Here is a 12,546-nt window from a genome sequence, read left to right as displayed (position 1 = left end):
CACATATGGTGCGATTCCACTTATGAAAAATCCAGAATATGTAAAACCATGGAGACACAGGGTCAGCGGCTGACACAGGCTGATAAGGGAGGAGGCATGAGCGACTAATAGGTACTGGGTTTGACTTTGCTAAAAATGTTCTGGAACTAAACGGTGGTTGTGATATGGCTGATAGTGGTGCAGACTGGTGACAGTACTTAAAGCCACTTGAAAGTACACTGTGAGGTAGATATTATTAGACTTATCGTAATTTTATCATAATTAAATTTTATCATAATTAAACTTCATGAGAAAAAATACAGTTAAACTTTATATAGGTCAGATAGAAGCAACAATTTAAAAAAATACAGTTGGAGGAACAGAGAAAGAACCTACTGGAGGGGCAGTTGAACAGTCTGTTGCTCAGAACCCGCCACTCAAAGTCTCTGAGGATCTGAGGCAAGCTGTTTGTTGGACATCATCTCCTTCAGGAGAGGCCGAGCTCCCAGACGGCTTGGGAACGGCTGTGGTAAGTCTTCCTGCTCTACGTCTTCTCCTTCAGGGGAGGCCAAGCTCCCAAACGGCTTGGGCTCTGTAGACGGCACTAGAGATGCTGTTGGTATCACCTATTGTGTGGTTTCCTGGTCTTGCTCTGGACCTGGTTTGCAGATCCAAGAAGAGACATATTATCAGCATCAGTCCCTCTGATGTGCCTTCCAAAAAAAAAGGAACCTCTCAAATCCATCAATGGAGTCTCAGCTCCCACCCACCCAAAGATGTGGTCCCGAATGTAGTTCCTGGGGATGGTGGTCTGAGCCCACTCGGTGCTCTGGCCTAACCCAGCCCTTAGAAGCTCCCTTCTGTGTGGCCTGGCCCCCACCATCACAGGCCACATTCCCTACCCGAGTGGTCTTCACTCTCCATCTCTGCCTCATGGGGCTTAAGATCCTTTAGTTCTCAGAGGAGGAGCTGAGCCCGATGCTCCAGGCTGGACCCTGGGAAGCTGACCTGGATGCAGGCCAGCAACAGCCTCACACAGAGAAATTCTGGGGGCTGAAGAAAATCCTTGTGCTCCAGCCAGATGCCCAGGATGGAGCAGATGGCCCTGGGAAGAGACAAGCAAGTAAGAGTCTGAGGCCTGGACAATCCTTCCACATCGCCCTCCCAGAGCACCCAGTGGGGTCTGGGTCCCCATGCTGCCTTCTCCAGCCCAGAAGTCAGTCCTACTCCTCGTGGTCCTGCAGCCTGTCAGTGCTTGCAGAGACGTGTGGCAGAAAGCCTTTGGAATTGAGAGCTGTCGATCAGTGGTGGGAGGGAACTGGGCTGACCCTGTCCCGACCTCCCCAGTGACCGCCCACCATGCCCCAGCCCCTCTGCAGCTCTCTGACTCCTTCCTCTCCTCTAGGAAATGCCCTCAGCCCTCCACCCCCTTGAGGAAACCCTGTGGCGTGTGGGGTGCAGGGTTCTGCGGGCACCTCCAATCCATAGGCTCCATACCCAGTTCACAGCTCCGTCCCAAGGCCACTCACCTTTTCACCTGGCCCAACGGTCCACCATCCTCTTCAGAAACTGGGAAAATGCAGCCATGCCTATAGGGGGTCAGGAGGACGTCGCTTTGGCTGTCCTGTGCACACGACCTACCTGTGAAGTCTGGTGTTGCTGTCTCACTCCTGTTAGAAGCAAGCTCCAGAGGGTGGGGTGTGGTCTGCTCTGTGCCCTGGACTCTGTGCTCGCACCTGGTGTGGCTTCCGATATATTTGCCAAATACGTGCCCCCACCAGTCTGGTCACAGATATCTGAGTGAGCCTGGCCCACTTCTCACCCCTGGGATTTCTACTCTGACTTCTCCCAGGACGGGGACCCCATGGAATCACCAATCTCCTTTTCAGACAAGAAAACAGCTGGGCCCAACCCCAGAGACAGTGAGGGCTGAGGCAGAGGCATCGTCAGGAGGAACAGAAAATGCCCAAATAGCACTGTCATAGACCTTCCCCCTCCCCCCACCCCACCCCCTCCCACACACTTCCAGGGACCTCACACAGGGCCAGGCGCCCAGAGAGCACGTTCCCACGAGTCCCTACAATGACCCTCTGAGGCTGGTCTTCAGCTTACCCTGCCGTCCAGAGGAGCAAACAGACTCAGATGCAGTGACGTTCTGAGACTTTCAGCAGGTGGCTGAATCACCCCTGTGCTGTGGGGGAGGGTGGAGGCAGGGTGCTCACCTTGCACACAGGGTGTCCAGCACCCGCTGTGTGGTGGTAAATGTCTTGTAACTGCCTAGGAAGGTGAGGACGAAGGTGGGGTCACTGCCCAGGAAGGCAGGTGCCGGGTAAGCAATCAGACTGTCCAGCCTGCGTGCCACGTGAATGGCACCGTGCTGGCCTTGTATTCTTTGTTCCTCAATTCACTGTCCCCCTGAGGTAGGACAGAAGAGGGACATGCAGTCAGAGACAGCGCAGCGCCATGGGCCACTGGGAGGGTTAGGGGCTACAACTCAGACGAAATACCCAAGCCCTCAGTGACCAGTGGCAAGAGGGGAGACACACGTACTCGCAGAAGAGAAAAGGTCTTTGGCATTCAAAGTAGACTTTGAGGTAGGGAGAAGTTCATCGTATTGGTATCTGAGGTCGTTTTCTTGGCTGAGTTTGGACAGCACCTCCCCGTATTGAGTGTCATCCCTGTGATGTTTGACCAAACGTCTCGCTCTAGGAGGAGAACACAGAGGCTTCTCCTGGGGTGGGAGGGGTAAGAATACCAGGACGCGTGAAATGTTCAGGGCGGCACCGTTGGAATGACAACAGAAGGGGAGCATGTCAAGGAGAACAGGTGCATCGCCGTGGTAACCGGTCCCCTCCTGTTATGTCATACAGCTGCATGTCCTGGAGGGTCTGTGGGGATGTGCCCCCAGGGCGGCAAGTGGCAGAGCAAAGGACATGTCACATGAACCCTGCATCCTTTTGCATCAAAGCACTCCTACTGATCATGACGATGTCTAAGATTGCGGCGGGGGGAAGGTCTGCAAGGATCAGGAGGCCAGCACCGAACAGGAGACTCTGCAGAGCAACACAAACATACTCTTGACTGAATGTGAGGTGAAATGGTGTCGATGTCTCTTTGCTGATATCCCTACAAATACATGGAGAGTGACTTTGCATCTGGCTCAGGAAGGGGTTAGACAGTAAGGGCGGGTGGGAGAGGGGGTGGGGACCCAGATTCTTTGAGGGCTGGACTCTAGAAGGGAGTCCAGGAGAACAGCAGAGTGACTCCTGGAACCCAGGACCCCCTGACTGTCTGGGTCCTTGGTGTCGGGTCAGCTTAGCACCTGCACTCACCATGAGCCCTGGCCATGCTGTCTCAGTGCTGTGGAATACCTGCCTGTCCTGGTGGAGGATGGAATTGAGGCCCCCGTCACTCAGCCCTTGTCTGATGTCCTGTGTGGAGCTCTGTGATAACAGTGCCCGACACCAGGCAGAGAGCCTCAGAGCCTGGTCCTTGTTGTCTTCAGACCCCCCTGACTCTCCACCCCAGACATACCCACACCACGGTCTTCCCAGACCTCCTCTGAGAAGGGAAAGATGTGACTGCCTGAGGGCTCTGGATTCCTGATGGCACAGATTAGGGATCCTCAGGAAGCCCGCTCCACCCTGCCAGCCTTGTCCTGGGGAGTGATGTGACAGGACCACCAGGGTATGCACCACCAAACAACCTGTTCCTCCCCAGAGGGTACCCCCTTCACGTCCGTCTTCCCCCATGTAGAGTACAGGGCTGCCCAGGGAGTGCTCACAGAGGTGGCCTGGCCTGAAACATCTTGACCGAGGTCTCCTTGTTTTTCCTTAGGTGATCTCCTCTAAAAGGGCCAGAGGTGGCTACACCATCTAGAAAAATTGTCACTGTGTCATTTCCGGAGGTTAGATCCCCTGAAAGTGGGAGCACAGCAAGAGAACATGTCCTACTGAGTGTCTCTCTCCAAATGAGCTAGCTGAGGGACTGAATGTAGGTGCTTGGTTATGGGGTTCCAAGTTCTGTGGAGGTCTGTTGAAGTGACATCACTTCCTGGGATCCCCCTCTCTGAGTCCCCTCCTTGAGTATCAGCTATCCAAAATAGTCCTCTGGGCTGCTGCTTGTTATCCCCTTTTACACGCAACGCCTGTGCATGATGACACCAACATATCCCACCCCAGGGTTCCTCCCTGGGGATGTCTGGCTGCAGCCAGGGCCCCAGCATTGAAGAGACAAACCTGAGTTGTGACCCAACTCTTCATTCTTACTCTTTCTGGATTCCAGATGAACCCATGTGCCTTGCAGGGCCTGTCTGTCCCCTGCCTGCTGGGGTTATTGGAGCACGTGCTTCATCCCGATGCTCAGGTGTATATGGGACGACAGTTCTAAAACCGAAGGGCTGCTGTCACATGTAGATAGTGCCTCCAACCTCTTTTCTCCTCTTCTAGTCACCTCTGTATGTGTTCCTTTTCTGATCCCGCCATAGTCCTACATCTAGAGTGTGTGTGTGTGTGTGTGTGTGTGTGTGTGTGTGTGTGCACACCCATGTGCCAGCGTGCACGTCAAGGGACCCTGGAGAAGACAGCCCCACACAGGGCGAACAGTCTCGAGCTTCCCAGCGTCTTTGGCTGTTTCCAAACCAGCTCTATGGGCACAAGGGGCAACATTGTCAGCCTGGAAATGGGAGATCTGCTGACCTGTGGACTCTGCCTGTCATACCCCCTGGCCAGTCCCTGCCCCTCTGTGGGTCTCAGCTTCTCAGTTATCTGGTAAGGGTGAGATTCAGAAGTGCAGAAGCATGAGCTCAGCCTTAAAGGGACCCCAGCTCTTTCCCCTGGGGTGGGAGAGATTGAACAGGGGTTCAGTCTAGTCCCCTTAATATGGGGGAAGGCAAGAGAATTAAAATGTTAATCAAGCTACATTCAGAGACTGCAATCTGCTGATCAGCCCTGCAGTCCAGCCAGGAGGACACCTGAAGAACAAAGGAAAATTTCTACTGGGGTTCCTCATGACCCATTTCCCACACCTGTGGAAGGGGAAGCAGCAACAACAGTCTTTAAGTAGTGTCCTACACAAGTAAAATCGTTCATTCCCTATGGCTAAAACCAAGGGGAACCTACGGCTTAAAGGCTGAGAATTGCCAGTGGGCCTTTCAGGCTTGCCCCTTCCTCACTGTACGTCCATATCAGAGGAAGTGGGAACTTAAAAAAGACATATAAACCGAATTCCCTGAACACCCTATGTCTCTGAAAGGAGACCACGCTCCGTCTGTGGAGTATTATCCCTTTACTAACAACCTTTCCTTTCGACTCTAATTTTGGGATGGTTTTTTAATTCTTTCTGGACTCTGCAAAAGGCCCCTCTTTTTCTCTCAGTGCAGGCCTAAGTCTTCCCCACATTGGGGGAACTATGGCCTGTCCCCTATGATCTTTTCCAGTGACCATGAAGGTACCAAAAGACATAAACTCAGCCCACCCAAGTTCATCATGGTTCCTCTCCTCTGAGACAGGCTGGGATTTATTTCTCTATGCTGTGCAGATCAATTGGCCTTGGGCCAACAATTGATGCTGTTTCTAGGAGCCTGGTGAGAGACTTGTTCTCTATCTGATTAAGAGTCCACTGGTCCTCTCTACTGTCCCTACTTTTCTTCTCTTACTTCCCTGACTTGGTGTCATCATCAGAATTGAAGAGAAGATCTGCTCAGGGACCCTGTTCAAACTCCAAATTAAAAGACTTTTTGGCTACAACGAGATGGGTTAGCCCCCATGGGAATCTTCTGTTCCTTCCTCTCTACCCCTTAGCCTTTACCTCCTTCCCACCCATCTCCAGCAGAAACCCTAATTTGTAGAAGGTGGGTGTCACGGTAGCAGCTCCATCGAACTCTCCTAACTTGTCCCCTATCTGTCCTGTCCTCATTTTTCTGTGGGCTCTGGGACTTCAGGGCAATCTCAGAGACAGCCCAAATGGCTCAGTGCTGAGCACTGGGCCAGCCAACCCCAATGTCATCAGCCCCTCTGGCCTGTGTCCCCTACAGTGTAGGAGTTCAAGGTAGTTTTCCCCTGAAAAACTAGCCTTCTTTTCTATTCCTGAATCTCTGTGTCTCACCATCTCTCTCCCTCGGAGCTGCAGAATGACCCCTGCTGCATTCGTCCCTTCTAGCAGAGACCAGCCCTGACTCCTGCCAGACACACATCTCCCAGTACCAAGAGGGGGGGAAACCCACTGGCACACGTTTTCTTTTAGTAGAGGAGTTTTCAGTTCCACCCATCTACCTCTCTCATTTGAGCTCCTGCCTCCATTCAAACTAACGACGGGAGGAGGTCAGGAAGTTTGGCCTGTAAACAGTTCCCTAAACTACAATAGTCTCCAACAATTAGATCTTCTTTGCAAGAAACGGTAAAAGTGGGAAGAAGTCCCCTAATACAAGCTTCTATGCTCCTTTACCAAGACCCAGACTTATTAGATGGCCCAATGATAAGAGCAGCTTCCCGGAGACCTCAAAATCATCAGGAATTTTCTCCTCCCCCTTCCCCCTTGGAGTCTAAGGTGGGACCGAGTTCTCTGGGGACTCCAACTATTTCATCACTCCCTGAGGATACTACAGATGCACTCCCAAGGGAAGTTACAAATACCAATGATGGAGAAATAAGTGTATGAGCATTGACTTCTGATCTATTTATATGTAACAAGGTGGTTGAGTTAAGATTTCTAATTATGATGGAAAGAAAAATTCTGTTTCTGAACACAGAAGGTATAAAATATGCAGATATATTTTGAAGGAAATATGTTAAAGGAAAGGTATTTGTCTTAAAGATGGTTATTGCTAAAAGAATAAGAAGTGACAAACCGAAAGAATGAAAAAAGTTGTAGGTTTCTGAAGAGAAATCCTAAGGGAAATTTTCTGTGATTAAGCTAAACAAGATTGAAAATTTAAATATCAAAAGTGAGCTTAGGCAAAATTAGACTTGTGTTTTAATGTTTCTTAGACTATCGGTCTGATGTTACAAAAAAAATTCTGAGTAGAAAACAAGGACTCAGTGCTTCATCAGAATAATGTTCTGTGTTTTCTGTCATCTTAACCAGGATTCTGAGGCTTTTAGAAACTATACTAACATTGGCCCAGAGTCTGATGGCCAGACACTGCTGGCTATGCATTTTAATACTTGGGCAGTGGCCAATATTCAAAAAGGAAGCCAAAGGACCCCAAATACTGTAGGCTGCCTTGGTGCCAGAGGTCTTTCAAGTGTTGAACAATTGGGACTGGGCAGAGAAGGAAGCAGGGTACAAAAAAGGGCGCAAATTAAAGCTGCCATAATAAAGGTACCATCTCGAGGTGACCCTAGGCAATGAAAACCTTTCAGGCATGGAGGGCCTCGACCTTTCTTGGCCATGGATGGCATCGTCGGGGCTGGGGTGTGATCAATGTGCAGACTGCAAGAAGGCAGGCATTGGAAGGGCTAGTGTCCATTCAGCCCTGGGAAGCCAGGTAGGGGTGGACCTCATACGCCCTCTCCCCTCATAACAACCCTCTCGTGAGGGAGCTGCTCCCTCTTGCAACAATGGAGGCCCAAGTGCTCACTGGCTTTGGTTCTAGAGAAATCTACTACAGTTACGACAGTGGAGCCTCAGGTCACCCTTGACATGTCAGGAAGGAAAAATGGAATTTTTACTAGATACTAGAGCTACCTACTCTGTCCTGACCCATCCTATGGGCCTCTCTCCAACACTAACTGCACAGTGATAGTAATCAATAGCCAGCCTAACAGAAGAAAATTTACTTTTCCCATTGTGAGACTGGGACTAGCAATGGAATTCCTGGCCGCAGTTCAGGACCAGGGGCCAGGGTAGAGTTTTCCTCATTCCAGGAAATGGGGCACAGCTTGAAAGGGGGTAGTCCCCTTGCACATCACACAATGCATGTGTGTGGGGAACCTGCTTCTAGGTCAGGATTTTATATGGAGTAGAGCTGCTCTGTCCTGCGGTCTATTGAAAGTCGGCCCTCAGCGCAAATAGAAAGAGCCCCACCAAGTTTTGTTAAGCACCCCAACAACTCTCAGATTACAAGGAATCAACTGCTGGGTACATTTGTCTTCAATTAAACCAGTTTCTCATAAGTCCTCACAGGTTCCTCTGGAAAACGAAACGGGAAGCGCGAGCTAATCCTGCAAAGCCCTGGAAGATCTTCAGCTCTCATTCTGGAACAAGGATAAGTCCAAACACTCCCAGGGAATCAGGGGACTTTACTGAATAACTATACTTTTAGTCCGGTGTCTATGCCCCTACTCTCTTCACAATCATTCCATCTTCTTTCAGTAGATATTCTTATCTTGAATTAACAAACTGCCATGGAAAAATTTCATTGTCTCCCTTTTCCGCCCTCTTGGAGGCTGTGGAGGACTTCTAAAACAACAAATATATCTACAAAGGTATGGTCCAAGGTCATTTTTGTTGGCTATAAGCGGGTTCTCCAGAACTAGAGGAAACACACCGTTCCTCTTAAAATCGAAGGTGTTTATTATGCTCGAGATGAGACTGAGTTTTATCTAGGCAAGAAATGTGCTTATGTATACAAGTCAAAGAACAACACAGTGACTCCTGGTGGCAAACTGAACAAAACCAGGGTCATCTGGGGAAAGGTAACTCGTGCTCATGGAAATAGTGGCATGGTTTGTGCCAAATTCCCAAGCAACTTTTCTGCTAAGGCAATTGGACACAGAATCCCTGTAATGCTGTATACCTACCTCACGGATTAAAACTTAATGAAAGTAAAGAAACTGGATTTGTCCTCTCATAAAAAAAAAAAGTAACTTCATTATCATTTACCTTTGCTATCAATTTTGACTTTTGTCTTTTTAATCTTTTTGCTAAATTCGTATCTTCTAGGCTGCAAGGCTTCCTACCACTTCTACATGCTGGAATGACCTCACCTTCTCTGCCTCTGGGGCCCTTAGGATAGGCTTCCAGAGATTTTTATTCCCGAGAGGCAGGGACTACAGCCCTATCTCAGCTTTGAAGAAGTTACAGAAGACAGACCTTCATCCTTCAACATCCCCTTAAGTATAAAGGAATAAAATCTCTGAGGGGGTAATAATGCAGGGAGCAGGCAAGAGAATTAAAATGTTAATCAAGCTACATTCAGAGACTATAATCTGCTGATCAGCCCAGCAGCCAGGCCAGGAGGACACCTGCAGAATAAAGGAAGATTCCTGCTGGGGTGGCTAACAAACCATTCCCCACACCTGTGGAAGGGGAAGCAGCAACAATAGTCTTTAAGTGGTGCCCTACACAAGAAAAATCTTTCATTCCCTCATGGCCAAAACCAGGGGAAACCCTGGCTTAAAGGCTGGGAAACAGCAGTGGGCCATTTAGGCTACATACTCTTCCCCTTTCCCTTCCTCACTGTACGCCCGTGTCAGAGGAAGTGGAAACTAAGAACGACATATAAACTGAATTCCCTAAACACTCGGGATCCCTCTCCCTCTCTGACTCTGAGAGAAGACCACATTCTGTCTGTGGAGTGTTACTCATTTTCTATTAAATGTTCCCATTGACTCTAACTTTGGTGGGCATGTTGTATTCTTTCTACACTCTCTGCCAAAGGACCCTATTCTTCTCTCAGTGCAGAGCCTGGTCTTCTCCCCCTTGGGGAAATTGGCCTTGTCCTGTATCACCCTGACTGGGCTCCTCCTCAGACAAGAACTAGCCGAGTGCCCACCTGGGCTGCCAACTGCATCCCTGCTTTTCCCTTCACCTGCCCCCACTGTAGCCTTTACAATGTTGCCTTTACAGTGTAGCCTTTACAGGGGAATTGCTGTCTCATACCCACCCCCATCCTTCTCACCACTATCTCCAGCGCAGCTCCTTACTGGCCTAGGGGCACTCAGAATAGAAAGTCAGACTAGGACAGACCAAGAAAAATAAGAATCAGAAATTCAGCAGCTTCCTTTGAAAAAAATCCCATCTCAGGTGAAAAGAAACCAGCGATGATAGATAGATAGATAGATAGATAGATAGATAGATAGATAGATAGATAGATATGATAGATAGATGATAGATATAGATAAGATATGGATTAGATATAGATATAGATATAGATATAGATATAGATATAGATATAGATATAGATATAGATATAGTTATGTTCCTTGGACTAGAATGGAAGTAAGGAATCTAAATTAAGAGTCCACTAATTTAGATTCACTCCAGGACCCTGATGGGTTCTCAAAGGAATTTGATTTAACCGTAAGAATGTATGATCCTGGTTATTCTTTTTCCAATTAATACACCTACTGGTTTCTGAAAGAAAAGCTTTAGAATCACTAAATAAGGTTTGCAAGGAAACTCCTGTAGAGGAGTCTTCTTTTATTGTCAAATGTCAGGTCAGTTTAAAGATCATAGATAACTGATATGAGACTTAGGAAAAGAAAACCAGAAGCAAGTGCAGGGCTGCTCCCAGGGCTGCCAGAGGGCTTTCCCCTTCTCAGCACTGACTCTGAGAGAAATTGCAATGACTGGAAAAGGGGAAAATACTGAGACTATTGCAGACACTGGGGCTACTTTAGCTGTTCTTAACTCTACCCAACTGAGCTTCCCCTCCCATAGACCAGGCTTCTGTGCATATAATGGGGACAGCTGATACACCCACGCCTGTTTTTAATTCAGAACCTGTTCCCTTCCAGCTAGAGAATGTTTTGGGGATACATTTTGACTAGTCAAATCTGTCCCAATTCACATGATAGGATGTGATTTTTTTTTTAAACCAGTGATGCCCTTGTATCCTTTTCCCAAAAGACTAAAATGTATTGAGAACTAAGTGAATCTCACTGAACCAATTAGGAAAATAATGATTTTAAAGAAACCTCTATAAGAGAAAACTAATCTTGAGGCTGACCAGATGTTTGTTATAGGATGTTCCAATGCAACTTTAGGCCTTTTTGGGAAAGATATTGGCAAGGTTAAGTCGACAGTCACTATTAAAATAACTATCGGCAATACTTCCCCTCTACCTAATATTTGCCAATATCTTTTAAGACCTGATACACTAGCTGGAATTAGCACATTATATGACATTATTTTTAAAAAGGGATGGTGCTTATAATTCCACATACTATCTCTTGTAATGCTCCTATCCTTCTGGTAAGGAAACTCAATGGGAAAGGATGGAGATTTGCACAGGGTCTTATAGTGTTGCAGAAAAATTTGACCAGCGAGAAACCAAGTACCACTCAAAGAGTTGGAGAATTCAGGTTTATTACTCTAGCAGTCCCAGAAGAGCTAGCACTCTGAAGATCTGGGCCCCAAGCTCAGGAGCAATCTTGCTTTTATAGGTTTATCCATGCAGTTACAGTTGGCATGGGCCGATTGGTTAATTTGTCCTCGGGAAGTTACAGACTGTGAGAGTTATTATGGGTTATGGGTTATAATAACTCTCACAGTCTGTAAAGAGTACAGGAGTTGCTATGTGTTACAGGCAGTCACAGAGTGTGAGGAACGGAGGCTATACATCTGTTATCTAGACAGAACAAACAAAAAGGAAGATGAAACTTTAGTTAATTTTGAGGTCACCCTGCCCTTTGGCATATGTGGCAAACATATCTACAGAAGCAGAACAAAAAGCTGATTATAAGGTTAGCCTTTTGAGTGGAAAACTCCTCTTCATTCCCCTGTTTTGAGGCCTTTTAAATTCTTATAGGGCATCAACCTTTTGATCTTCCTGGGCCAGGGGCTGGTACTTCCACAGCATGAGGACCTTTGCTAGTTTTCTTTCTACTGTAGACTCTATGAGGGAGGTAGTTGACCAGATAACAAGAAGCAATAGGCATGGGAGGAGGAAGCAGGTCCCGAGGAGGAGGAGCACTACCCCAGTTAAGGTCTTAAAGTCACCAAAAGGAGAGAACCAGCCTCCAAAGAGGTTACTAGGGTCCCATCCTTTCCAACTTTAGACAAATACATGAGCTATCTTTCTAGTATTAGTAGCTATGTTAGTTACAGCTTTGCTATTGTCATCTATTTGGAGACAACAATCGGACCAGTTAAACTTCCCACACACTCCCCCTTCTTTTGCTAGGAAGTAATCTAAAGCTAAATGGTTCTGATATATTGCTGTACTCATCTGGGACTGTTGCATAGCCAGGAGTTCTAGGGCTAAGGCCATCTGATTAGTGATGACCTCTAGTAGGGCCTGTAACCTGATGATCCAATTAAGCATATATATACTTAATCATAACCCCAGCTCCCATCTTGAGCCCAAGTTGCAGGGCCATAGTATTGATTAATACAATGGGGTAGCCACTCATATTTCCCCCATGTTTGTTGTCACCCTACCAGGAGTAACCTCTTAGTCCTAGCCTTTAAGTCTCGATATAGGGGAACACCTAGCTCATTTCCTCCTTGATCTGGTAGGAGGAAAAAACCAGGCTGAATGATTCCAGTTTGCTGGGAATTGGGTATAGGCCCTCTTTCCACAAAACCAGAAGGGCCCATCAGGCATTTTCCAACTCCCAGGGCTAGTGGAATCGAGGGTTTCCCAGAATGTGCTAATAGCTGGGGTGGCACAGAATGGGTTAG

The 12,546-nt window shown here is 47.8% G+C and overlaps 1 protein-coding gene across 1 annotated transcript; it reads left to right on the top strand.

The window, feature by feature from the left end:
* The first annotated feature begins 4,524 nt into the window (after positions 1–4,524).
* LOC107505423 (60S ribosomal protein L35a-like) lies at positions 4,525–8,732 on the top strand. The gene is given in 2 exon segments (XM_036225084.1): positions 4,525–4,748; positions 8,366–8,732. Coding segments are annotated over 2 exon segments (591 nt in total).
* The last annotated feature ends 3,814 nt before the right edge of the window (positions 8,733–12,546 follow it).

Source organism: Rousettus aegyptiacus, unplaced genomic scaffold (genome assembly GCF_014176215.1).
Source record: "Rousettus aegyptiacus isolate mRouAeg1 unplaced genomic scaffold, mRouAeg1.p scaffold_m13_p_7, whole genome shotgun sequence".
Lineage (NCBI taxonomy): Eukaryota > Metazoa > Chordata > Mammalia > Chiroptera > Pteropodidae > Rousettus > Rousettus aegyptiacus.
This window is presented reverse-complemented; position numbering and strand designations above follow the sequence as displayed.